The sequence below is a fragment of the Pelodiscus sinensis genome, chromosome 24, assembly GCF_052426305.1.
Source record: "Pelodiscus sinensis isolate ZL-2025 chromosome 24, ASM5242630v1, whole genome shotgun sequence".
Taxonomy (NCBI): Eukaryota; Metazoa; Chordata; order Testudines; family Trionychidae; genus Pelodiscus; species Pelodiscus sinensis.
In genome coordinates this window covers 21,396,299-21,421,476 of record NC_143075.1, presented here as the reverse complement: position 1 = coordinate 21,421,476, position 25,178 = coordinate 21,396,299, and the positions used below count along the sequence as shown (strand labels likewise).

The following is a 25,178-nucleotide window of genomic DNA, read 5'->3' as shown; positions in this document are numbered from 1 at the left end:
TTCTCCTCATCTCCCCAAACTCCCGTATCCCACAACACTCCTCCCAGCCACTTATTCCCTCTTTCCCTCCTCCTCTCCCAAACTGGAGCGTCTCTGTTTCAAGCAAGCAGCTCCCTTTGAAGCTGCTGAGCGAGATGTGCCTTCCTCCGCCCCCAAGCCAGTTAGCTGAGCTCTCTGTCTGCATGGGAGTTCTGAGCTTCTGGGCAAGGCTCATTAAACAGCTGCGAGGCTGTGCAGCTTACAGGGAACCTAAATAAAATCTGCCGCCTTCCCTATATCCACAAAGCCGTTTTTTAAGTATTTTAAAGGGTGTCACGAGGAGGAGGGAGACAAATTGTTCTCCTTGGCCTCTGAGGATAGGACAAGAAGCAATGGGCTTAAATTGCAGCAAGAGAAGTTTAGGTTGGACATAAGGGAAAAACTTCCTAGTGGTCAAGGTGGCTAAACACTGGAATAAATTGCCAAGGGAGGTTGTGGAATCTCCATCACTGGAGATATTGAAGAGCAGGTTGGACAGACACCTGTCAGGGATGGTCTAGACGATGCTTGGTCCTGCCGTGATGGCAGGGGACTGGACTTGATGACCTCGAGGTCCCTTCCAGTCCTAGTGTTCTGTGATTCTATGGAAGCCAGTTTCCTCATCCTAGAAGGCAACCAGGTTGGCCAGGCATGACTTACCCTTAGTGAATCCATGCTGACTGATCTTTGATCACTTCCTCTTCTCCAAGTGTTTCCAAATGGATTCCTTGAGGACCTGTTCCATGATTTTTCTGGGGACTGAAGTGTGGCTGACCAGTCTGTAGTCCCCCAGTTTCCCCTCCTTCCCCTTTTTGAAGATGGACACTGTTTGCCTTTTTCCAATTGTCTGGGACCTTCCCCAATTGCCACGCGTTTTCAAAGATAATGACCATTGGCTGTGCCATCACAACAGCCAGCTTGCTCAGCCATGTCGGCTGTATTAGAGCCACCTCCGTGGGCTTGTGGGTGTCCAGGTTTTCTAAATAGTCCTTACTCCGTTCTTTCACTCCCAAAGGCTGCTCACCACCTCCCCATACTGTGCTGCCCAGTGCAGTAGTCTGGGAGCTGACCCGGTGAAGAGGGAGACAAAATAAGCATTGACTACTGAAGCATTAGCCACATCATCTGTCACTACGTTGCCTCCCCCATTCGGTGAGGGTCCCCCACCGTCCCTGACCAACAAGACCGATGGAAACCCTTCTTGTTACCCTTCATCTCCCTCACTAGCTGCAACTCCAGATGTGCTTTGGCCTTCCTGATTACACTTCTGCATGCTCGAGCAATGGTTTTATACTCCTCCCTCGTCGTCTGTCTGAGGCTACGGCTACGCTGCCTCTTTTTGCAGAAGAGGATATTCAAATGGAGCTCATTTGCATATCTGCTTCCGATTCTTTTTGCAATAAAAAGTCCCATGTAGATGGGGCCATTTGTTGGGGGAAAAACCCTTTTTTGCAAGGTCCCTTATTCCTCAAAAATTGAGGTTTACAGGACCCAGCCAGCTCTCCTGGACTCTTCCCCCTTATTAGCCTCCCAGGGATCCTGCCCCATCACTCCCTGGGGGAGTCAAGTCTGCTTGTCTGGAGTCCAGGGTCTGCATTCTGCTGCTCTCCTTTCTCCCTCTGGTCAGGATCCTGAATCGACCTTCTGCCACCTGCTTCTACTTCCCTTACCAGCTCTTCCCTATATGTGAGCAGCAGGTCAAGGGGAGCATGACCCCTCGTTGCTGCTTCCGGTACTTGCACCGGGAAGTTGTCCCTGGCACTCCTCAAACTCCCTGAATTATCGGTGCACTGCTGTATTGCTCTCCAGCAGATGTCAGGGTGATTGAACGACAAGGAGTCCTGTAGCACCTTATAGACTAACAGATGTATTGGAGCATGAGCTTTTGTGGGCAAAGACCCACTTTGTCAGATGTCTTTGTCCACGAAAGCTTATGCTCCAATACATCTGTTAGTCTATAAGGTGCTACAGGACTCCTTGTCGCTTTTGCGGATCCAGACTAACATGGCTGCTCCTCTAATAGGGTGATTGAAGTCATCCTCCTTGTCTGTCAATTTCATCACCATCATCTGATCTAAGCTCCTTGCCATTCTCCATAATTTGCCCCTCCCTTCGCCCTTGGCATGGACTGTACCTACTCTCCCAGCATTCTCCAGGCTCCTCGCCTCTGTCCGTTCCTCCCCAGGTCCCTGTGGGCTTTCCCTCCGTCCCCTCCCCCAGGCGGCTACCATCCCCCAGGGCCCTCGCTCTGCTTTGTTTTGGGCCCTCCTCGGCTGTGGCGTCTGCTGGGAGCTGAGGTGATGTGTGAAGCGATCGGCCGCGTGTGGCTGTCCCCTGAGCTCTCTCCAGAGCCAGGATCTCCCTGCTTGGGTGTCTTGGTGAAACCACTGAGCTGTGCGGTCGTCCGATTCCCATCTTCTCCGGAGCCAGGGCTCCTTAGTGCAGAATCCCTTCCGCCCAGGTGAGACGCTCTTCAGCTCGGCATGTGCTGCTGCCCAGTGAGACACTTGGGAGCCGCTGGCTGAGAGCTGCTGTCCAAGGACACCTGCATCTGTCCCGCTGACCAGATGTTACCTGCACAAATTTCTCTCTCCCTTCCATGCTTTAAGGACCCCCATCCTCACCCAATTCCTAGGGCTCAGGGTGCAATCCTGTGAATTTACACACCCATCCTCACCCAATTCCTAGGGCTCAGGGTGGTACTTCCTGCGGGTTTGCAGGATCTTTTGCCACTGAAAGAGCCTCATGCAGTAATATTCTTATTCTCTATTTATTGACAATTCCCAAGCAAGCAGAATACACATCCTAAGCACACAGTACTTCACCAAGCCTGATCAAGGCAGGCAGATTTCCTCTGTTGGCCAGGCAAGGTCAGTCTCTCTGGATCTTACCTGCTACACATCACGGTCGTGCAGAAGGGGCCTGGCAGCTCTGTTCTTAGGCTGTGTCTTGGAGGTGAGTTCTTCTTCCAGGTCTTCCCCCTTCTTCCAGGTTATCCTTTCTGTTCTTGTTTCCCTTTTTGCTCTTCTATCTGGTCTCCTTTTGCATAGTGAAACCTGAGTCCTGTTAGACTGTAACCAGTTTATTTTAGTATAATTTTACTAACCAGTCATAACACCCTGTAACAGAATTACCTAACCAATCATGCGCCACCACCTTAGTTGATTTACCACTAGCAAAATTAATTATCCAGCAGACAAACAGTTACAAACCAGGCAGGTCACACAGACAAACAGGAAAGCGAGGACAATAATCCTAGAATGAGGATTCACAACCTCAGCTGTTGATAAGCAGTTTATTGCTGTTAATTAAGTTTTCTTTACCCATCTTGGTATCTTTTTCTTTATCTGGTGACTGTGGGGGGCCGTTGGGACCTGATCCCCTTCTCTCAGCCTAGTGTGACACTCCTTGAATGCAGTTTAGATGGAATGTGAGTATATGACTCCAGGCTTTCCAGCCGACGGCTGCTGCTCTCCACTCTGGCTGTAGAAGAAGGGTTTAGTTTAGGCCTTCCAACATGGTTACAGAAAAAACAAATTGTTACACAGGCCCAGCGTCTGTTCATCTGCATTTTGCTCCTACCTGGGGAGCTTTCATCCTCCCCACTGGTGCCAGGCCTGGTGCCTGTGCCTCAGGCGTATCCCAGCACTGGCTGCTTCCTCCGAGGCAGCGTAACCGGCTGCTGATGACAGAACCCGAAGTTCAAAGCTCGTTTCTGCCTTGGATCGTTGCAGCCGAGGGTTTGAAACCCAGAGCGACTTCCGCAGTCAGGCTTTGGAAACCTTCCTCTTTCCTCTCCCCCAAGAGCTGAAACTGAGGCATGGGTGGGTTTCCAGCGGGTGTGCCGCTACCTCTGATCTGCATGTCCTTGCCTCCCCAGACGCAACTCCATGCTCATGTCAAACAGTCTCGCCTTCCTGGCGGCTGTCCTCATGGGGTTCTCCAAGGTGGCCTACTCCTTCGAGATGCTCATCCTTGGCCGCTTCGTGGTCGGGTTGTACTCCGGTCTCACCACGGGCTTCGTGCCCATGTACGTGGGGGAGGTGTCTCCTACGGCGCTGCGAGGGGCACTTGGAACGTTCCACCAGCTCGGCATCGTCGTGGGCATCCTCATTGCACAGGTGAGCGATTCTCCGAGGCGTCTGCTGCTGCAAAGGCTGGTCCGTGTGACGCTGACAATCATCCACCTCAGGAATTCACCCAGCGCCCGGCCTTTGTGTTTAACGTTGCATTTGCCTGGCGGGTGAGTTTTCACCCGCACTGATTGGTGCCATTGAGAGAAGTGCTTTCAGAGGGGAAGGGTGCTCTGGGATTGGGATTCAGGAGCTCTAGGTGCTATTCTGAACTCTGCCACTGACTTGCTATGTGACTTGGGCAAGTCCTGTAATCTCTGCTTGCTTCTCCCCAGTTGAATGGTTATAATGACGTTGCCTGTGCCTATTGGTTGCAGTGGTGTCTGTGCTGCACTTAATACAATGGGCCCCTCTTGTTAGCAGGAGCCTTAGGGTGTTCATGTATAATAGACAGCCCCAGGCTTGGGACTTGAGTCTACTGCATTGGTCATTTCATTTTGCTGGTGCAGCCAGGGGGCTGAGGAAACTCGATTATCTGCTGTAGTCTGGCGCCTGTAGAGGAGGACTGGGGAGGGGCCTGGCTTTGCACGTGATGCTCCGGCAGCTGTGCACCGTGCGGGCGAGGGATCCAGATCGGGGATCTGCCTTGTCCCTTGTGTCTGTCCATGGCTCCTGTTCTCATGGTGTCACCCACTGGGAGGAGCAGGTGGGAGAGGAACCCACAATATGGCTTCCTGTCCCTGCTGGCCTCCCTGATGAGGCTTGTCTGCTGCTCCCTCCAAGCGCAGGCCTGCTGCTGTCGCTCAGGCAGCGAAGGTGCCTGGCTCCATCCCCCTGATGCCCCCAGGATCAGAGCCTGCCATTGACGGCAGCAGGGTTCAGCGTGCGGGCACTGGGCGGAGCTATTGGCCTGTGATGCGCAGGAGGTGGGGCTAGAGAATCTGGCCTCGCTCGTACCACGGCACCTGCAGGAAGGACTGAGCTCGCGGTCTCCCCGCAGGTGTTTGGCATGGACTTGATCATGGGCAACGAGTCGTGGTGGCCGCTTCTGCTGGGCTTCACCTTCGTCCCGTCCTTGCTGCAGTGCATCATCCTGCCCTTTGCCCCCGAGAGCCCCCGCTTCCTCCTGATCAATCGCAACGAGGAGAACAAAGCCAAGAGCGGTGAGTGGTCTGCCCTGCCCTGGGGGCCGGCATCCGGCAGATCCCTCACCTCTCCCCCTCCTCCCCGCAGTCCTGAAGAAGCTCAGAGGGACGACGGACGTCAGCAGCGACCTCCAGGAGATGAAAGAGGAGAGCCGGCAGATGATGAGGGAGAAGAAAGTCACGATCCTGGAGCTGTTCCGCTCCCCGCTGTATCGGCAGCCCATCCTCATCGCCATCGTGCTGCAGCTGTCTCAGCAGCTTTCTGGGATCAATGCGGTGAGTGCGCCGGGGCCAGAGGGGCTGAAAACTGTCTGGGGCAGAGCCCAGAGGGGAAGGCAGCGAGCAGCACGGCCAGTGCCAGGCGCAGCTTCCAGGGACACGCTGCCTCCGCCCACTGGTGCAGCATCACACAACCCTTCGCACAGGGCTGTGCTGCACCCCCCAACTGCACCCTGTTCCTTCCCTATACACACGGCTGGAACGGCGTCGCTCTGCCGATCGGAGGTCGTTCTCCGCCCCGTGGAGCTGGCTTACGACAAGTTGCTCTACCCTGTAGGTCTTCTACTATTCTACCAGCATCTTTGAAAAGTCGGGCGTGGAGCAGCCGGTCTACGCCACCATCGGCTCTGGGGTGGTGAACACTGCGTTCACGGTAGTCTCGGTGAGTGTCCACGCGGCAGTCGTCCTTCCCGCTCCCCATACGGCGTCAGGCGGGTGCGAGCATGTGTGGATATTACGGAGATAGCCCTGTCTCGCCATGCACCTGTGTCCCTGTTTGACAAACCCCTGTCCTGCCACTCGAGCCTCTATCAACCCCCGAACGCCCTGTCAGACCTGGAGAAAAACATCCCCATTTCGCCACTGGGGAAACTGAGGCACGAGATCCTCAATAGCTGCCGCATTAGAGGGGTGCTGTGCCCTGCGGCTCTCACTGGCATTGAGGCTTCTGAAAACTGGGCCACAAGTGATTCTCCCAAGGCCACGGAGCGAAACAGCAGCGGTGCTGAGGTTAGAACATGGGCTTCCAACTCACAGCTTGGCGAGCAGAGAAACCACCACTGTCCCTAGTACGAGACTCGGAGCCAGTCTCCTCCCAGTAGCTCTCCCGCCTGTCTACTGACCCCTCTGCCGTAGGCTGCCTGCTGAGACATGGCTGCTCCCGCCAGCAGGTCAGCTGTGTTCAGCTACCCCAGCATCTGTCCCACCCTGGGCACCCCGGCGCTGCCGTGCGACGGCCTCCCGAGGCAGGGCTGCCAGCTGTTTAGAAAGCATAAGTGTGTTCCCCCCAGAGAGGGCTGCAGCTGGGGCCGGATGGGGGGCTGCCCCCTGGCTGCAGACTGCTGACCAGCGCTTGCCTCCCTCTGTCGGCAGCTTTTTGTGGTGGAGCGAGCCGGGCGCAGGACTCTGCACCTCATTGGCCTGGCGGGGATGGCAGGCTGCGCGGTGCTCATGACGATTGCCCTGGTGCTGCTGGTAAGGGAGTGCTCAGGGGTTGGGGGGCAGCCAGTGAGTTACACCAATCAAGGGAGGGTGGGGCACTGAGCCCGGTGGGGAAAAGGGGACTGTCCCAGAAATTCAGCCTGGCAGGGATGATGTCAGGCGGTTGGCTGAGCAGTGCTGCCTGAACCCCTGATGCCTTTTCTGCCTGGCGGCGTAATTCTGGAGAACGCAGGATGGCAGTGCCCACTGGCTGCCCAAGGCACCTGCCTCCAGGCTTGTCCAGCACTGAAGTTAGGCACCAGCCCGCCTGGGAGTGCCTTGAGAACATCTCGTCCCGGGAATGAGGGAGGAGCTTCCTAAAGAGGAGGGCCTATGCCCTCACCCCTCCCAGCACCCCCCAGTGACTGTACCCGAGATGCAGGGTCCACGTGTGTTTCGAACAAATAATGCTCTTTTCTCTGTCTGCTAGGACCAAATGCCCTGGATGTCCTACCTCAGCATCGTTGCCATCTTCGGGTTTGTGGCTTTCTTTGAGATTGGCCCGGGTCCCATCCCTTGGTTTATCGTGGCAGAATTGTTCAGCCAGGGCCCTCGTCCTGCTGCCTTTGCTGTGGCTGGCTTGTCCAACTGGACCTCCAACTTCATCGTGGGCATGGGCTTCCAGTATGTCGAGGTAATCGTCCTCCTCCCTCCTCTAGTTCGGCATGTACTCAGGAGATAGTGCTCTGTGAGCCGCTCTGGCAGGGCTTTGACTGCCCCACGAGCTGAGACTGAGGCAGGGCTGGATGGGGGCTTTTCCCACAACTGGATGTGGGGCCCATCTCTCTGCAGCCAGGTAGGCTGACAGACCCTCTTGGAGAGGGGAAGCTGTAAGGGATGCAGGCACCTGCAGCAGTGCTGGGATAACAGAGCAAGAGATTGACTAGCATCCGAGAGGCTGGACTTAGGCTGGTTCTACCCCAGGGAGCTCGGAGGGGCCCAGCTGCCTTGGGTCTGGCTTTTAGTAAAGACTGAATAGCAGCGTGTCGGATGCTGCTGCACCCTAGGGCTTTGCCTGATCCCTAGATTGCCAGCCCCTGTGCAGCGAGATGTCAGTGGTGTTATCCCTGTTGTACAGATGGAGAAGCCACAACCCAGGGATGCTAAATGTGTAGCAGAGTCAGGGCAGCCTTAGCTGTGTCCACTACACCCCCCCACTGCCTCCCCTTATGCAAGCTAACCAGAAAGCCCAGTTTTTCCCCGACTGGAGTGAGGCACTGCCCTGCCTCTGCCCAGTGCCTCAGCTACACGCTCGCTCCCTGCCCAGCGTGGCGTTTCACCCCCCGGGAACGGTAGAAAAACTCCAGCCAGGTCACCTTGGGAGAATCCGCCCTGCTGCCGAGCTACCCCACCTGAACAGCTCAGCCAGGACCAATCTCTCGTTTCCCATGCCAACGGGCTTGATCAAGCTGCTCAGGACGCTACGGGAGCAGGCGGGTTAGGACTTTCGGTCTGTGTGGGTGGAGGGAAGTGCCGCTTGCGGCTCCTGTGGGGAACTGGTTGACAGAGCTGAGGCTGCAGCTGGTGCCCTTCTGACCCCAATGTCCGCTCTGCGTGGTCCCCTAGGTCCAAAGATGCCTAGCTGAGTCATGGGCTAGACTGGCACCATCAGGCCAGGGGCAGGGGCAGAGCCGTTTGCTGCCCTACACTGGGAGGAGCGGGGTGGGGCGGGTGATATCCAGCAGTCAGTATAAAGCGTTACTAGATCAGGAGCGATCAGGGCAGCACTTCCCACGCACGCCCTTAGTGAACGACTTCCCCTCAGCACCTCCCGGCAAACACTCACCGGTTACCTGCCTCTTCCTTTTCAGCTACTCTGTGGCCCGTACGTCTTCATCATCTTCACCGTGCTGCTGATCCTCTTCTTCGTCTTCACCTACTTCAAGGTGCCTGAGACGAGGGGCCGGACCTTCGACGAGATTTCCTCTGGGTTCCGCCAGGGCGGTGCCAGCCAGAGCGACAAGACGCCCGACGAGTTCCACAGCTTGGGGGCTGACTCCCAGGTTTAACAAGCCAGCAGCAAGTCCCTCTGCTCCAAGCCACTGAACTGTCCCGAGTGTTGTAATGCTTGTTCAGAAACCAGGCAGGAGGACTGCGGGGCGCGGTTGGGTGCATTCGTTCCATCTCCAGAGGTCCCTCCCGCCCCCACCAGCCATCCGGTTGGCCAGCAATAAACTGACACACATTGGCTAGGAATTTTAGGTGGCTTCACGTCCAGGATTTCAAAGATGATAGCGTCAGAAACAACAACTCATGTTTTAAATCCAACCCCCTCCTCTGTTTGAGAGATTGAAGTGGTTCCCTTAGTAATGAAGTGACAGATGCTTTAACGAGAAGCTTTTAACAGGTCAATACTTCTAAAGGTTGTTTTTTAATCCCAGAAGAAAGTGTTTTATGACATATTTAAAATGAATTTTAATGTCTCAAACTGTCTGAAATTTCAACCCCCTAGTGGGTTGGGGGAGCAAGATTCTACCCCCAGGAGCTACAGGGTAAGGGGAGAAGGTCTGAATAGTAGCTGCACCTGATCTGTGCCCCCGAGAAGCTCTGACATGCCTGTAGTGATTGGGGCAGTCCTAGAGGGACCAGCCTTTTGGGCTCACTGCATCTCCCAGGATTTACAATCTCCAAGGGCAGCTTCTCAGTCCTTCTGGTCCTCAGCGGAGTATACTTCCCTCATCTGAATGGATCACTTCTGAGTCAGATGGGTACAGTGTGGGTGGGGCGAAGGGGTTTTTTGGGGGGTGGGGGAGTAAAACTACTGTTTGTCTGGCAATATTTGCCATTAGGTCAATTGCAGTGCATGTGGGCAGGGAAGCCTCATTACTGAAAAACCAGCAGTAAACTGCTCTCTCGGCTTATGAGAATTGAAATCCGGTTGTGTGTGGGGGGGGTGGGGGGGGGGGTGTGTGGGGGGGGGTGTGTGTGTGTGTGTGTGGGTTGTTTTTGGGTGTTTTCTTTATTTTGCTCCCACCACAAGCAGCCCTTGCCTTTTGAAGGTGTATCTGAGAAGCAGGAGTGATATGTTTACAGGCCACAAAAGCCAGTTTGGGGCAAAATAAACTGATTGACGCAAGACAAACACTATTCCAGTTGCTACTTTGTAAGTCCCAGACTCTCAGGGTGTGTCTAGACTGCATGGCTCCAGCGACGGAACCATGGAAACTAGTTTACCCGACATAGTCAATGAAGTGGGAATTTAAATAATCCCCGCTTCATTAAAATAATCAGCTGATCTGGCACAGCGCAGCAGTCTAGACGCGGATCGGTCAACAAAGGAAGCCTTTTTCGACCGCTCCCTTATGCCTCGTGAAACGAGGTTTACAGGAGTGGTCGACGAAGGCTTCCCTTGTCGACTGATCCGCATCGAGATTGCCACGCTGTGCCGGATCAGCTGATTGTCGGCACAACGTGGTGGCCATTTTTATTTTAATGAAGCAGGGATTATTTAAATCCCCGCTTCATTGACTATGTTGGGTAAACTAGTTTACATGGCTCCGTCGATGGAGCCATGCAGTCTAGACACACCCTCAGAAATTTCAGTTGAATGGATACATACATTTCCTGCTTTGTGTATAGCCTGGAAGATCTATTTATATATATGTATGTTCAATGGTGTTAATAGTAGGCCTTAAGTTATAGTGTTTCCAATTGACAAGCAAAGTACTGTAAATACTCCTGAATTATATTCACGTTGTAAACAAAGTACAGACACAAAGATATAGTTTCTATAGCGACTGTAATGAAAGGCTTGTTCAATAGAATGAATGACTTTTTTGTAGTTAACTTACCTGCACTGTAGCTGCATCTGTTGCACTGAATTTTAGTCTTAGTGTATTACAAACCTTGCCAGGTCCTTTACAAAACAATTCCCCCAGAGTGCATATGTTTTAGCAGCTCATGGCACATTTCCAAAGCCACCTGCAGCTATTTAATAGTATTTTTTTATTTATTTGTTTTTAAGCTGGCTGCAAAGTCACCCTTGAAAGAGAATAAAATTAGAAAGAAAACCTCTGTGTGCGGCGCGAAGTCCAAAAGGCTAACTCGTTTTTTTTTTTAAATAAAATCTTAAGTGCCAAGAGAAGGAAGAGAAACGTGTGTGGAAAGAATAAAAAAGTACACAGATAAAATGTGCCGTGTCACGTGGATTTGTTCTAGTAGGGAGTGATGTTCATACTTTGGCCAGCGCCGGACATTACGGGTAACTTACCAGAAGATGATCCTACTGTCAGTTCAGCATTCTCCAGTGTTCTCTGCTCAGGGTCCCTTGTTTTGAGCCTAACTCTGTCCCAGTTCATTCTGTTAGAACTGCAGGAATGAGTGGATGTTGTTCGAAATCTGATCCCACGTTACATTTGTTCTCCATTTGCTGAAAAATGCAGGTTTTTTTTATTGCAAACTAAATTTAAAAACACAATTTTCAGCTCAAATCCAAGACTTATTTGGAAAATGAACTGGAAATAAAATTTGAATGAAGTCAAAGGTGAACTATTTTAGAATTTGTGAGGGGGTTTTCTGCAAACAATTTGCAAAAGATTCTGACCCAAATCTGCATTTTTTTGCGGGGTAAGGAGAGTTTTTGTCTGAGAGCAGGAGCAGCCCGAGGCGGAAGGCACAATCGGCGTCCCTGCCTGCACGGCCATCAATGGCAGTAATGTAATCCCGGGGCGCCGTGACATCATCGGGCACCCGGGCCAGTGGCGCCTTAGGCAACTGCCTAGTTTGCCTAGGCTCATGGGCTGCTCCTGTCTGAGACACTTAGCCCCATAGTTCTGGGGACTGTAGCTTTTCTGTCCTATGCAAAAGGTGGGCTCTGTTCCCATACCAGGATTTAACTTGGCTACCTGTTAGCTGAGAGGTGTCCTCTCAGAACTCTGCTCCTGGTTTACATGTTTGGGGGGTTGAAGTGGAACAAAACGGACTCATTTTCAAAAATGAGCATTCTCGTGGAGAAAATTGTTTTTTAGTTTTTAATGCAACGTGAAGCCGTGCCACGGGTGTGGTTGCTCCCCCTTCCCCTCTCCTCCTTAGCAGAAAGGGATGAGGAAAAAAATCTTTTCAAACAAGCAAAGCTTGTTGCTCTGGGCACCACAGGCCTCATTTTGAACCATCCTGCACAGCATGCTGGGTCTTGACCTATGATAGGCCTCTCCTGTGGAGCCTGAGGGTACGTCTAGACTGCAGAGTTTTTCTGGGATACTGGCGATATCCCGGAAAGGCTCTGCCGCATCCAAGGAATGCCTCGCTTTTCGGGGGGGGGGGGGGAGGAATTCAGAAAAGCAGATGCGTTTTTTCAGCATCCCTGTAAACATCGTTCTACAAGGAAGAAGGGATGTTCCGAAAGAGGGTTTTTCCGACATTTGGCCCAGTATAGACGGGGCAAATGTCAGCAAAGCCTCTTTCTGAAGAAAAGGGGTGGGGGAGATACACGAAGTGCAATTTGTGTATCTTTCCCCCACTTTTCTTTGTAGCGTAGATGCAGCCTGAGAGAGTCTGAAACTTGAGGGGGGAAGGGGGGTGTGGTGAGAGGCTGCTAGGAAGAGAAGTATTTCTGCTGAAGGGGCTGATTGATCGTGTAGGGTGCCCAGGGCCAGCCCAACTGGACTGCAAAGGCCTCTTCTCATGGGATCAGGATGCTCTGATGTAGCCCCTGGGTGACCCCAATGCCCTGCTCTTGCTGCGTACGGCTGCGCTGGCGGGCGAGGAGCTTCCCTCCAACGGGCGTGTAGTGGGATGAGCCAGTGGCACTCTTAAGTGACTGCAGCAAGGAGCTAATGTGGCTCCGCTCACTGGGAGTAAGGGGTCACCTGCATTTTCAGCCCTGAGGGGGGTTTCAGGCACAGGGTAGCAGTGCTGGTTCCTAGCGCCCAGGCCACAGAGCTGCGAAATATGGGGTCTGGTGCCTCGGCTGGTCTCGTCCCCTGGGCTCCTATCCCTGGTCTGTGCTAGGTGCCGTGTTGTCTGCAGGTGCAAACAGCCAAACGCCTTTCCACCACAGGCGAGGAGGAGGCAATACAAAGTCTCCCTGCATGCTGAATTTCTCCATAGGCACATCCTTGGTCCCAGCCCGGTCTCTCCAGCCACCAGGCACACCACTCAACTTCAAGCTGCGCCAGGCCCCACCCGGGCATATAAGAGTCTCGGACAATTACAGTCTGTATCCCCTGACAGGCCTGAATGCTAATTACTTGATCTTAATGCTGGATCCTCTTAGTGTTCAGAGGAAAGGCCAAGGCAGCCTTGTGGGAGCTTCTACAAAAGGTCTGAGCTTCACACCATTCAGGCTGCAAGGCCCAGAATGTTGTATGTGTCCACACACTTCTACCTTGTGCACCATTGTGTGCTCCATGCAGAATCAAATGGGGGTGATCCATCACTGAGCGAAGCCACAGGAGACGGAGATGTTGCCCTTTTTGCTCTGTGCCACTAAAGCTGCATCACAGGAGCGTTCCCTAGGGTTGCCAGATGGTTTCAACAAAAATACCAGACACACTAGACATTCCATCGCAATCGACATGACATCTGAGTTAGAAAATACCGGACAGTTCTATTTTTTCATCTCTATGTTCTCAATTTGTTTCCCGAACAGAGAGCTCAGATACTGGAGTGTCCGGGGTAAAACCAGACACCTGCCACCCCTAGCGTTCCCGCCAATCCCAGCGTTGCCAGTCCTTGGGAGATGATGTGGCTGTCAAATCCGCAGCTCCTGCAGTTGTGAGATCAGGTGAGAGGCTCAACTTTCTTACTGGAAGGTAAGTTCTTAGCCCTCACGGAGCCGGGAAAAAATCCTGAAAACACGACCTGGGTGGAGTCTCGGTTCTCGGCGCCCAGGAGCGAGCGAAAGACCCGCACGGTCATTTCTTTTAAAACCTCTCGCTTTCTAGGCCTAGCTTATGCTTTGGGGGGCCTGACAGGCCATTTCTGAATGTGTGATGTTGGCAGCACTGGAGTTGTGTTCATAGCTTTCACACCAGCCCTTGTGACTCAGGGCACATTGTTTCCATATTACAACTATACACGGCCCTTGTCTTGGCCTGTTTCTGTATTCAATAGTCCTTCTCCTTCCCCTCAGGCACAGCCTTTCAGGCTATAATAAAGCCCTCAGCCTGTCACTCACTTGGCTGTGCAAACACACCCTGGGCCTGGGCCTGGCCCAGCACTCCCTGCCCCGCTTCCCAGGACAGTCTGACCTTGCCAGCCAATGCCACATTCCTTCCGCTCAGGGGCACAGGCCTGGCTGGCAGATAAGAGGGGCAATACAGGGGGAGCAGCTTGAACTTCTCTGGAAATGGTGCCATGTTACTGGCCAGGGCCAGGGGTTGGTTTTGTTTGTTTGGGACGGGGGGAGATTTGTTATTGGCAGGCTTGTAGAGGGTGGGTTGCCTGGCACAGGAGCAAACAGTCCCAATGCATAAGAAAGGAAGATGGTAAGAGACCACACTGGCTCAAGCAGGAGTTATGCAGCTGAAACTCAAATAGGCCTACAAAAAGCGGAAACCAAGTCAAAGTATATAACTAGGAACAAGAACACGTGCCTGTAGGGACCCCATTAGAAAGGCCAAAGCCCATACATGGGATTCAATTAGCTAGGGACAGAAGAGTCACCAGAAAACCTTTTCCAAAGCCAGAAGAAGGGCGAGGCAGGCCAAAGCCCGGGTAAGCTCATTACTCGATGGGGAGGGAAAGACCAGAACAAAAAATCCAGCCCCGACTGCAGTGCTGAATGGCTTCTTGTTTCTGTTACCACTGAAAAGGACGGCTGTGATCAACCAGCTAAGGTGAGTGAACCCTCATGCTCTCAGACCTTGGGAAGCAGCAGGCCAGGCCTCTTACAAACTTAGGCCCTGCCCCTCAACGTGAATCAATCCCCTGCAACACACAATAGAACCTAATTCAGGAGCCCGTCCTTGTAACAACCCCCTTGGCCAGCCCTGCCCGGTCAAACGACACCCTCCCAGGACCTAAACAGCACCCAGGTTCATTCACCTGCAAATCTACTGTGATCGACACCATCAGGTGCAGGCAATGTTCCCCCTCCCCCCCCCCCCCCCCCCCGCCCTGTACATAGGCCAGACTAGACTGTCCCTACGCAAAAAAATTAATGGACGCAAATCAGACACCATGAATGGTAACCGGGGTTCCCTCTAAGCTGTGCGCCTGCACGGACCCTGCCCACCTCCTACGCAGATCCATGCAGCCACGTGGCAGGTGGCTGCTCCAGTTGCCAGGGATGGTGGCGCTAGGGTTGCCAGGTGTCCGGTATTGAACCAGACAATCCGGTATTTTCACCTCCTGTCCGGTTTAAAAAAAATGAAGAAAATACTCAACACCTGAAATGTCCGGTATTTTCTGATTTTTTCGCACCCAGGAGGTGAAAATACCAGGTGCTTACCGGGTTCCACGGGGGGCTGTCTGGTGCGGAGAGGCAAGATGGCGGGCAGTCGTCAGCAGCCTGATAGGACCGAAAAGCCTCAAAAATGTTTCTTAAAGGGGCCACGCTATTTGTTTATTTATTTAATTGTTTATTTTTTGCTTAACAACTCTCAGGGTCCTTTTTTTTTTTTTTTCCGGTATTTTTTTCAGAAACCTTCTGGCAACCTTAGCTGTGTGGTGGGCAGCAGGAGGCTGCTCTGTGGTTCAGGCCGGGGCCAGAGCTGTTGCGTGGGAGAGTGGTGGGGCAGCTAGCGGGGCTCAGTACCAGCGGGGGAGGCAGTGGGGCCAAGGACAGCAGGGGCCCAGCACAGAAGCCAGCCGGGTGTCAGGGCAAAGGCACTAGCCACCAGTAGTGGTGGGAAGTACTGGGAGCAGGTATATTCTGGGCTGGGGGGTGGGGTCGGACACAGGTCCCCCAGCAATGAGTGGGGAACAGGCAAAGTGTGGGGCTGGGCACACACCTCTGGGCAGTGGTGCCTGGGCTGTGGGCCCTAGGCCCAGGTACTGGCTGGTGGGGGTGCGGTTGGGGGCAGATAGCATGAACCTGGCATATATACTGATGGCAGCAGATTGCATGGCTGGGCACAACTACAGGATGTGTGTGGGGGTAGGCAGTTAGCCAGGCCCATACAGGTACCAGCTGGCTGTGTGGGGTCCTGATGGGGGGCACAGGCAGTGGGGCATGCACAGTGCGTGTTGGGGACAGGTGCCAGCAAGCTGGGTGGTTTTCAGGGTGGGTGGGTGCAGGGTCATGCACCTTGTTAATTATCTGCTGTTTTAGTATTTTTTCTTACATCATTTAAATTTTTTATATATAAACATTTTTGTTAGTAACTGGTGGGTGCCACACGGGCACCCATCCAAACAAGTGCATATGACATCGGCAGGGCTTGACAAGTACAGCAATCTACTCGCCCGTGGCAAATAGATTTTAGCCCGGCACGGCACCGCGGTCTACGCATGCGCATCGTGCCAAACCGCGCGGTTGGCAAGCGGGGCTCGCTGCTGCTTGTCAAGCCCTGGACATCGGGATAGGTGCACAAGACAAAACTCCCTCCGCTCCTGGACGGAAAATCTTCAAGTCAGTAGAGGAGAATGTTGATCTCCCCAGACACTTCATACAGATTTAAAAGTGGCCAGCCTTAAAAAAAAAAAACCTTCAAAGAGCTGCAAAATATTTGCAAAATGGACGCCATTAATCTGGGGTTGAACAGGGACTGGGAATGGCTGGTTCGCTACAAAACCCATTTTCCCTCTTTTGGGATTCACGCCTCCTCCTCCTCATCTGTTGGGAGTGAGCTACATTCACTCTGAGTGAACTGGCCTAGTTAGTACTGATCCTCCACTTGTTAAGGTAACTAATGCCCTCCTTTTCACGTGCTAGTATCTTGAAGCCGGCCTCTGTAACTTACGCTGCATGCATCTGACAAAATGTGTCTTTGCCCATGAAAGCAAACGCCCAAAGAAATCTGTTAGGCCTTAAGGTGCCCAGGACGCTTCGTTGTTTTTGCAGATGCCGACTAACAAGGCTGCCCTGATAAGGGCGAACATCGGTATAATGATGGAGGATCAGTGGCTAAAATAGAGAGCAAGTAAAAAATTACTTAGACTAGTTAGATGTTCTCACGTTGGCAGGACCTGTTGAAATACAGCTAAGAATACTGAAGGAACATGCGCTCCAGCCCCCTAATCATTTTGGTCGCCCTCCGCTGGACCCTCTCCAATGCGTCCACATCCTTTCTGTACTGGGGGGCCCAGAACTGGACACAATATTCCAGATGTGGCCTCACCATAGTCGAATAAAGGAGAATAATCACTTCTCTAGATCTTCTGGCAATGCTCCTCCAATGCACCCTATCATGCCATTAGCCCTCTTGGCTACAAGGGCACACTGTTGACTCATATCTAGCTTCTCATCCACTGTAATCCCCAGGTCCTTTTCTGCAGACCTTCTATTTAACCATTCAGTTCCCAGCTTGCAACTGCTTGGGATTCTTCCATCCCAAGTGCAAGACTCTACACTTGTCCTTGCTGAATCTCATCAGATTTCTTTTGGCCCAATTCTCTAATCTGTCCTGGTAACTCTGGACCCTGTCCCTGCCCTCCAGTGTATCTACCTCTCCCCCAGCTTAGTGTCATCTGCAAACTTGCTGAAGGTGCAATCCATCCCCTCATCCAGGTCATTAATAAAGATGTTGAACAAAACCGGTCCTAGAACAGATCCTTGGGGCACTCTGCTAGAAACCAACCGCCATCCTGACATCGAGCCGTTGATCACTACCGACTGGGCCCGACAGTCTAGCCAGCTTTCTATCCATCTTACAGTCCATTTATCCAATCCACATTCCCTTAACTTGCTGGCAAGAATATTGTGGGAGACCGTATCAAAAGCTTTGCTAAAGTCAAGGTATATCGCATCCACTGACTTTCCCATATCCACAGAGCCAGTTATCTCATCACAGAAGCTAATCAGATTGGTGAGGCACGACTTGCCCTTGGTGAATCCATGTTGATTATTCCTGATCACTGTCCCCTCTTCCAAGTGCTTCAAAATGGATTCCTTGAGGATACCCTCCATGATTTTTTGGGGGACTGAGGTAAGGCTGACCGGTCTGTAGTTCCCTGGATTGTCCATCTTCCCTTTTTTAAAGATGGGCACTACATTTGCCTTCTTCCAATCATCCGGGATCTCTCCCCATCTCCACGAGTTTTCAAAGATTATGGCCAAAGGCTCTGCAATGACATTTGCCAACTCCCTCAGTGCCCTCAAATGCATTAAATCCGGGCCCATGGATTTGTGTATGTTTAGCTTTTCTAACTAGTTCCTAACCAATGGCTATCCACCTCCTTCCCATACTGCATTGCCTAGTGCATTAACTGCATTGCCTAGTGCCTAGTCCTGAGAATTCATGGCAGATGGGAGGCATCCCAGAGGCCTGGAAAAGAGTGGCTATAGAACCTAGCCATAAAAAAGGCTACTCGGGGAATTGTAGCCCAGCTGACTTCACTTTGATACTCAGGAAGATAACAGAGCAAATAATCCATTTATAAGCATGTAGAAAATACTAAGAGGCAGAGACACCAACTCTGTGGCTGCTCCAGAGTTGGCAGAGGCAGTTGCTTGCAAGAAGGGGTGGAGTGGAGACAGGAGCTGGGGCTGAGCAGGGACTGAACACTCCTGGCGAAAATTAGAACTGGTGCCTGTGCGGCACAGATTTCACTAACTAGTGTGAAACCAGCCTAGCATCCTGTTTTGACAGGCTAACAAGCCTTGCAGCTGGAGGGAAGCAATAGATGTGAATGATCTCGACTTTAGTAAGGCTTTTGGTACTGTCTCATATGTGTCATAAGCAAACTCAGGAAATAGAGTCAGATGAATCTACTAGAAGGTGGGTGCATAAATGTCTGGAAAACAGTACTCAGAGAGTAGATATCAATGATTCACAGTCCAGCTAGAAGGGCATTAGAATACACTCATAAATTTTGCAAAAGTAGCAAGCTGAGAGGAGTTGCAAGTTTCCTAGCTTTGGAGGACACAATTAGAATTCAAAATGATCTTGACAAACTGGCAGAATGGTCAGAAATAAGATAAAATTCAATAAAGAGAAATGCAATACAGTGTACTGAGGAAGGAACAATCAATTTCACAAATACTGAACTGGCAATGCCTGCGAAAGATGGAGGACTGCAGAAAAGGCTTCCAAGGGTTAGAGTGGATCACAGACTAAATGAGAGTTGACAATGTAACAGTCGCGCAAAAAAAGGGAACAGCATTCTGGATCGTATTAGCAGTAGTGTTGGAAGCAAGACACACGCAGTAATTCTTCAACACAACTCAGACTGAAACAGCCTCAGCTCACTGATGGAAAGATGTGGACAAATTGGAGACCATCCAGAGGACAAAAAAACAAAAACAAAAAAACCCATCAGCTTACAGGTCTGGAAAACAAGACCTGCAAGAAGCGATTGAAAACATTGGGATGTTGGGTTTGTTTAGTTTGGGGAAGATACGTGATACTGGTCAGTATGCGACAGGGTGTGAAGAGGATTGTCCGCAGAAGACAGGACAAAAAGCCATGGGTTTAACTTGCCACAAGGAAGATTTAGGTTAAACTAGAGGGCTGTGTCTAGACTGGCAATTTTTCCGCAAAAGCAGCTACTTCCTCAGCCGCTTGCTGTGGCCAGCCTCAGTGCCATCCCTCAGGCATGGGCTACTCCAGCTCCCGCTTCACTCCCAGGGGCGTTGTGCCACTGGGGAGGAGCTACTGGGGCTGGGTCCCTTCCACCATCTGAGCCGGACCCCCCTTGGTGCTGTGTCAGGTCTCCTCTGCTGTCCAAACCCATGCCCCATTCTTTGAGCCTCTGCCATCCGAGTCTGACTCCCCCATCTCTTTTGCCAAGAACCCGCTCCCCCAGCCAACTCCTGCCCCCTCCCCTTTGGCAAATACCTACCCCTAGCCTGCTCCTGCACCCTCCCCCTTGGCCACACACCGTGCCCCCAGCGTGCTCCTCACTCCACCTCCCACCCACACCTCGCACCCTCACCCCTTCTTGTACCACACCTCCCACCCAGCTCCTGAACCCCCTTCCACTCACTGGCAGCCCCGTCCTGCATGCTGAAATTCTCATTTTGGGGCTCACCCCAGAGCCCACACAGTCCATTAACCCTGAAACCCCAGAAGAGTTAATCTAGCCTGAGGCCTTGAACTTCAGTCCTTCCTGCACAGCTATAGGTCCGGAGCACCAGGGGAGTGAGGTGTTTCAGTTGGGGGGGCCATGTCAGCGAGAGTTGGGGGTTTTGGGAGGGGCTTTTTTCCCGTCTGTCTTGTGTGGTCCCTAACTAATTTTTCTATGGGTCAGTGGCCCCCAACCCAAAAATGGTTCCCCAATAGGGTTGCCAGATGGTTTCAACAAAAATACCGGACACACTTGACATAACATCACAATCTACATTACCTCTTATTTAGAAAATACCGGATATTTATTTTTTCTCAATTTGTTTCCCAAAAAGAAAGCTTGAATACTGGACTGTCTGGTTCAAAACTGGACACCTGGCAACCCTATTCCTCAACCCTGCCATTCAATAAAGACAATGTAGAAACCTTTTTTATTAATATTTTACTTTATTTAAATGAAAGCCTGGCAAACAAGGCCCCAGTCGGGGTCCAGGCCCCACCTGGCCATAGTGTACTGGCCCCAGTCCTGATCCTGAGGCAGGCCCCACAGTCCAGCCCCCCATCTGACCACAGGAAGGGCTGGTGGCAGCCTCCCTCCTGCTGCAGTATGGGTAGGAGGGGAGCCCATGATCTGGCTGCGGTGGACAGAGAGGGGTCGGCGAGCGTAGTGAACAGGGGCGCAGCCCCCTAGTAACTATAAATATGTCTCAGTGCTCAGTCCACAGCGCTGGCCCTGAGTTCAGTCTCACAAGATGGGAGTTCTTCCCCCTTAATTCTGGGAGTGTTCAGTGGACAAGGGGCGGGAATGCTCTGAGGACTCAGGGGTAGGTGCTATCATGTTACTGGATTTTAATGTGAACAAGCTGGTCCATGTCACGCCCACTAGTGGGCATTTGCTTGACATGCTGGACAGAGTGGGCCACATGAGGCAAATGAAAGTTTATGCTATGCTGATTGTATGCATGCTCCTCGTGTTCCTTGAACGACTTTTGTATGTGACCTTAGGACTGTGGGCTCTGTGCTTGTATTTAAATGTTCTCTGGCTGGGAGACAACAATAGCCCTCAACCACCTAATGTGAGGAATGGTTATTCAATGAATGGCTATGCTAATTAGCGATGCTGCATAGACACAGGCTCTCAAGGTTGCCAATAAATACCTGAGCACTGCCTCCCAAAGTGACCCGGGACCGTGACTAGTCCTCTGGGGCAGGGAGAACCTATTCAGAATTGGTGAGGCTGGGGTTTATAACTTCTTGCCTGTATAAGGTGTAGGTCTGGTTGTGGCACAGGGAACACTGGGGTTTCTAAGGGGTTTTGCTTGTGAGGCTTCTGGCTGGCCAGAGGGGCAGCTGAAGTGCTCCGTGTGACTGGTTGGCGCCTTAGAGAGGACCCCAGTCTGGGGCTGCAAGTAGCCCTGGTTTTGAGCAATTCGCTCTGAACAGACCCTCTCAGCGGTGCCCAGAACAACCTGGTATATCACAGGTGGATGCCCACCTGTGCAGACAGTGAGGCCTGGAAGCCAGCGCTGTTGCTGCAGACACTGTGCGTGTGTCTAGACTACAGGGTTTTGTCAACAAAAATGGACTTTTGTCAACAAAACTATACCTGCTTCTACACTGCCGCTGAGTTCTGTCAACATAACATCGACAGAACTCAGCCGTTTTGTCGACGGCTATAAACCTCATTCTACGAGGAATAACGCCTTTTGTCGACAGAGTTCTGTCGACAGAAGGCATTATTGCATCTTCACTGTCTTTTGCGTCTACACTATCATGTCGACAAAGCGGCTTGCTTTGTCAACAGATCTGGATGTAGTCTAGACGCTCTTTGTCGACAGAAGCTTTGTCGACAGTATCTGTCAACAAAACTTCTGCCGACAAAAGCCTGTAGTCTAGACGCACCCTGTGGTCTCAGGCATCTGATCCCAACAGGCACAGACCAGACTGCCTTCTGCTAAGGGCAGGTAGTGGTGGAGTGTCCTACAACCCTGGTTATCCTGAGGAGCATCACAGACAGTGACTTACCCAGTAGCCAGTGGCTGAGGGGGAAACAGAAATGATCAGACAGGTACAATGTCTGGGATGGTTCATTTACATCCATGTCTGGTGGAGGTTGCAACACTTTCATATGGAGTTGTGGGTATCTGGTACTTGAATCCCCCTGCCACTGTTTGGCTTCCAAAATTGTATGTGGGTGTCTTCCTGATTTTACCATTTTTGAGTTCTTCAGTCTGCAGGGTTCTGAAGAGCAGGAGTGAAACAGACAAGTGCTCAGTCAGTTCTCATTTTGCTGGAGTTTGGCAAAGCTCTGAGCAGCAGCAGATAGACCTGAGCAGCTGCTGATGCACCTGTCTGCAGCCTTGGGCAAATCTGGGGAACTGGAAACATTCGATTCACATGTTGATGTTTTCCTTTGCAACTACAGGGGCATTCAACTTGTTTTTAATCAGAGCTCATATTATGCAGAAGTTGCTGGTTTTCACCTAGGCAAGATTCCTTCCTCTCCTGGTCAACTCCATTTTTCAAGCCTTGTTGTGCCCGTTTGCACCTTGCCCCACAAAAACGGAAATCAGCACAGGCTCTAATTAAGGACTTTAGCTAAGGAGATTCCTAACCCTATTTTAACATGATCCTCTCAGCAAGAAGTCAGATTAACAAGTGTTCCATCTAATCAACAAATCGCTTGCCTTGAAGAGCTTCATGGCTAAGAAAAACAATCTAATGAGGAACAAATATCTCGTCCAAAGCAATGTCCCATGCCGAGTGGAACCTTCCTGCCACCTGCTGGCAGCTGAAATTCTGCACTCGGACATCATACAAATCCTTGTGTTCACAGCTGCTCTCTAGTAATAGAAATTGTCCAATTGGAAATAATGGGTAGCTCAGCTGGTCTGCTGACCCCACCTCCTGCACAACGGTTTGATTAGTCTGCTGTTGTCTTCTTGTTTGTCACTGGGGCAAATCAATGTTCCACCCACTCCGTCCACAGTAGCATATCTTGGATATTTAAGAGAAATGTGAACCCCCCCTAAATGCATCTATTACACAGGGTAGGGTGTGTGTGTTTTCAGCAATAGTTTAATGCTATATCATACAAAGCCTGAAAGCCCTTGTATTTCTTCCCAGCGTATGCTGATGCTAGTTTCATTTGTACAAACATCTAATGTGTTTCAAATCTGTCTTGCCGATATCCTGCAGCAAAGCAGCACTGTGGTCATAGAGGGCTGGTGGGGAGAAGAGCAGAGAACACAGGGCTGCCACGACAGATTTAAAGAACTTTAAACTAGGGCAGTGGCCACCAACCAGTTGATCACAATCGACTGGTCCATCCTGGGTAGTCTCCCAATTGATCACAATCTCTGATGGTGGAGAGGGGCTGCCACTAAGGCAGACTCCTTTCTTGATCCATCCCCATGTGTGGAGTGGGGCTACCTGCTGGCGCCGGCCCCACGTGTGGAGTGGGGCTGCTGCTAAGGCAGGCTACTTGTTTGCCCTGGCCCCATACTGCTGGTCAGTTCCCAGGAGCAGCCAACATGGCCCTGTGGACCTGTGAGTGTGCAGGGAGGAGCAAGGGGGAAGCACATGTCTTGGTGTACCACTCCTGCCTGTAAGCACCATCCTTGCAGCTCCCATTGGCCAGGAAGGGGGAGCTGTGACCAATGGGAATTGAGGGGGCCGATGCTGGCAGAGAGGGGCAGTGTCCAAGTGCCTGCAAGCATTTGTTTGACTGTGTGTTCGGTGGTTTGAAAAGGGTGGCAGTTTGAAAAGTGTGATTTTGGAGTGCTTTGTTCCAGGTGAGCCTTCAAGGGCTGACTGGATTAGAAGCAAGGCTTTGAGCCGGACCTAGCCAGAAGCCTTACAAAAAGGCAGCCAGCGTGAACACAGTGAGCAGTGAACAAGGCAGCAGCCAACAGGGCAGTTTGCCTAGGAGTTCGCTCTGGGGGAAGTCCCATAGTGTTTTGTCTTTTTCTTGAATTTTGTTTCTCTTCTGCCCTTCAAAGGGGCCATAAAAACTTCTGAGGAACTTCTCTGAAGTAAGGCAGGTATAGATAGTGATAAGTCAGTTGTTGTGACCTGCACAGCATGTGCAATGTTTGTCTTCCTCCCAGAAGATAGAAGAGATTTCATCTGCACTAAGTGCAAGCTGGTTGCCATATTGGAAGAAAAAATTAGAAGACTTGAGGCCCAAGTATCAACCCTATGTTCCATCAGAGAAGATGAAGACTTCTTCGATAGAAAGCAGTATTTGATACAGCAGGCATAGTAGGCTGAAGAGCCAGTGGGGGCAGTAAAGAACAAGGAAGAAAACTCGCAGCATGTAACCTCCAGGAGAAGTGGAAACTTGGTCAGATGACTAGGGAGGAGTATAACTATATTCCTCGAGAACGCAGGGGAGTAGTCAGGAAGGCAAAAGCGCAGTTGGAATTGCAGCTAGCAAGGGATGTGAAGGGTAACAAGAAAGGTTTCTACAGGCATGTTAGCAATAAGAAGGTGATCAGGGAGCGTGTGGGACTCTTCCTGGATGAGGGAGGTAACCTAGTGAGAGAGGATGTGGGAAAAGCTGAAGTACTCAATGGTTTTTTTTGCCTATGTCTTCACAGACAAGGTCAGCTCCCAGACTACTGCACTAGGCAACGCAGTATGGGAAGGAGGTGGGCAGCCATTGGTGGAGAAAAAACAGCTTAGAAACTATTTAGAAGGTTGGATCAGTTTTGGAAGACTGTCACATCCTGAGTTCTAGCTCCTGGTAAGCTGCACACTTCTCGAGATTCCTGGTCTATATAAAACTATGGTACGCCATATCTTGGATACTGTGTACACATGTGGTCACCTCATCTCAAAAAAGATATATTGGCATTGAAAAAGGATCAGAAAAGGGCAACAAAAATGATTAGAGAACGGGTCCCATATGAAGAGCGATTAAAAAGACTTGGACTTTTCAGCTTAGAAAAGAGGAGACCAAGGGGGGATATGATAGAGGTCTATAAAATCATGACTGGTGTTGAGAAAATAAATAAGGAAAAGTTATTTACTTGTTCTCATAACACAAGTTACATCTATTACTTTTCAGGAAGAACGGCATTGCGCAAGAGGGTTTTTCTTGCCCAAGAAGGGGCAGTGTAGATGCTCCTTCTTGCGCAAGAGCCTCTTCTGAAAAAAATGGTGGCTCATTAGGTATGCAAATGAGTCTCAGCGATATGCCACACTTAGCCTCATTTGCATATTACTTGCGCAAGAAGCCGTGAGTATCGACATAGCCCCTATGTCCAGAACACAAGCCCTTCATACAGCTCCTCAAAGCTATAGGCTTGAACACATTTGAAAATGATAGTTTGAGACATTTGAAGGACACA

The 25,178-nt window shown here is 51.3% G+C and overlaps 1 protein-coding gene across 2 annotated transcripts in view; it reads left to right on the top strand.

Moving 5' to 3' along the window:
• The window catches only part of SLC2A1 (solute carrier family 2 member 1), a 46,232-nt gene extending 35,463 nt beyond the window's left edge, over positions 1-10,769 (top strand). For both annotated transcript variants that reach the window (XM_075906858.2, XM_075906859.2), the window contains exons 4-10: positions 3,899-4,139; positions 5,092-5,254; positions 5,325-5,512; positions 5,793-5,897; positions 6,608-6,709; positions 7,146-7,349; positions 8,527-10,769. In XM_075906858.2, the coding sequence (XP_075762973.2) occupies positions 3,899-4,139; positions 5,092-5,254; positions 5,325-5,512; positions 5,793-5,897; positions 6,608-6,709; positions 7,146-7,349; positions 8,527-8,724 (1,201 nt within the window). In that variant the 3' untranslated portion in view covers positions 8,725-10,769. The remainder of the gene's footprint in view (positions 1-3,898; positions 4,140-5,091; positions 5,255-5,324; positions 5,513-5,792; positions 5,898-6,607; positions 6,710-7,145; positions 7,350-8,526) is intronic.
• The last annotated feature ends 14,409 nt before the right edge of the window (positions 10,770-25,178 follow it).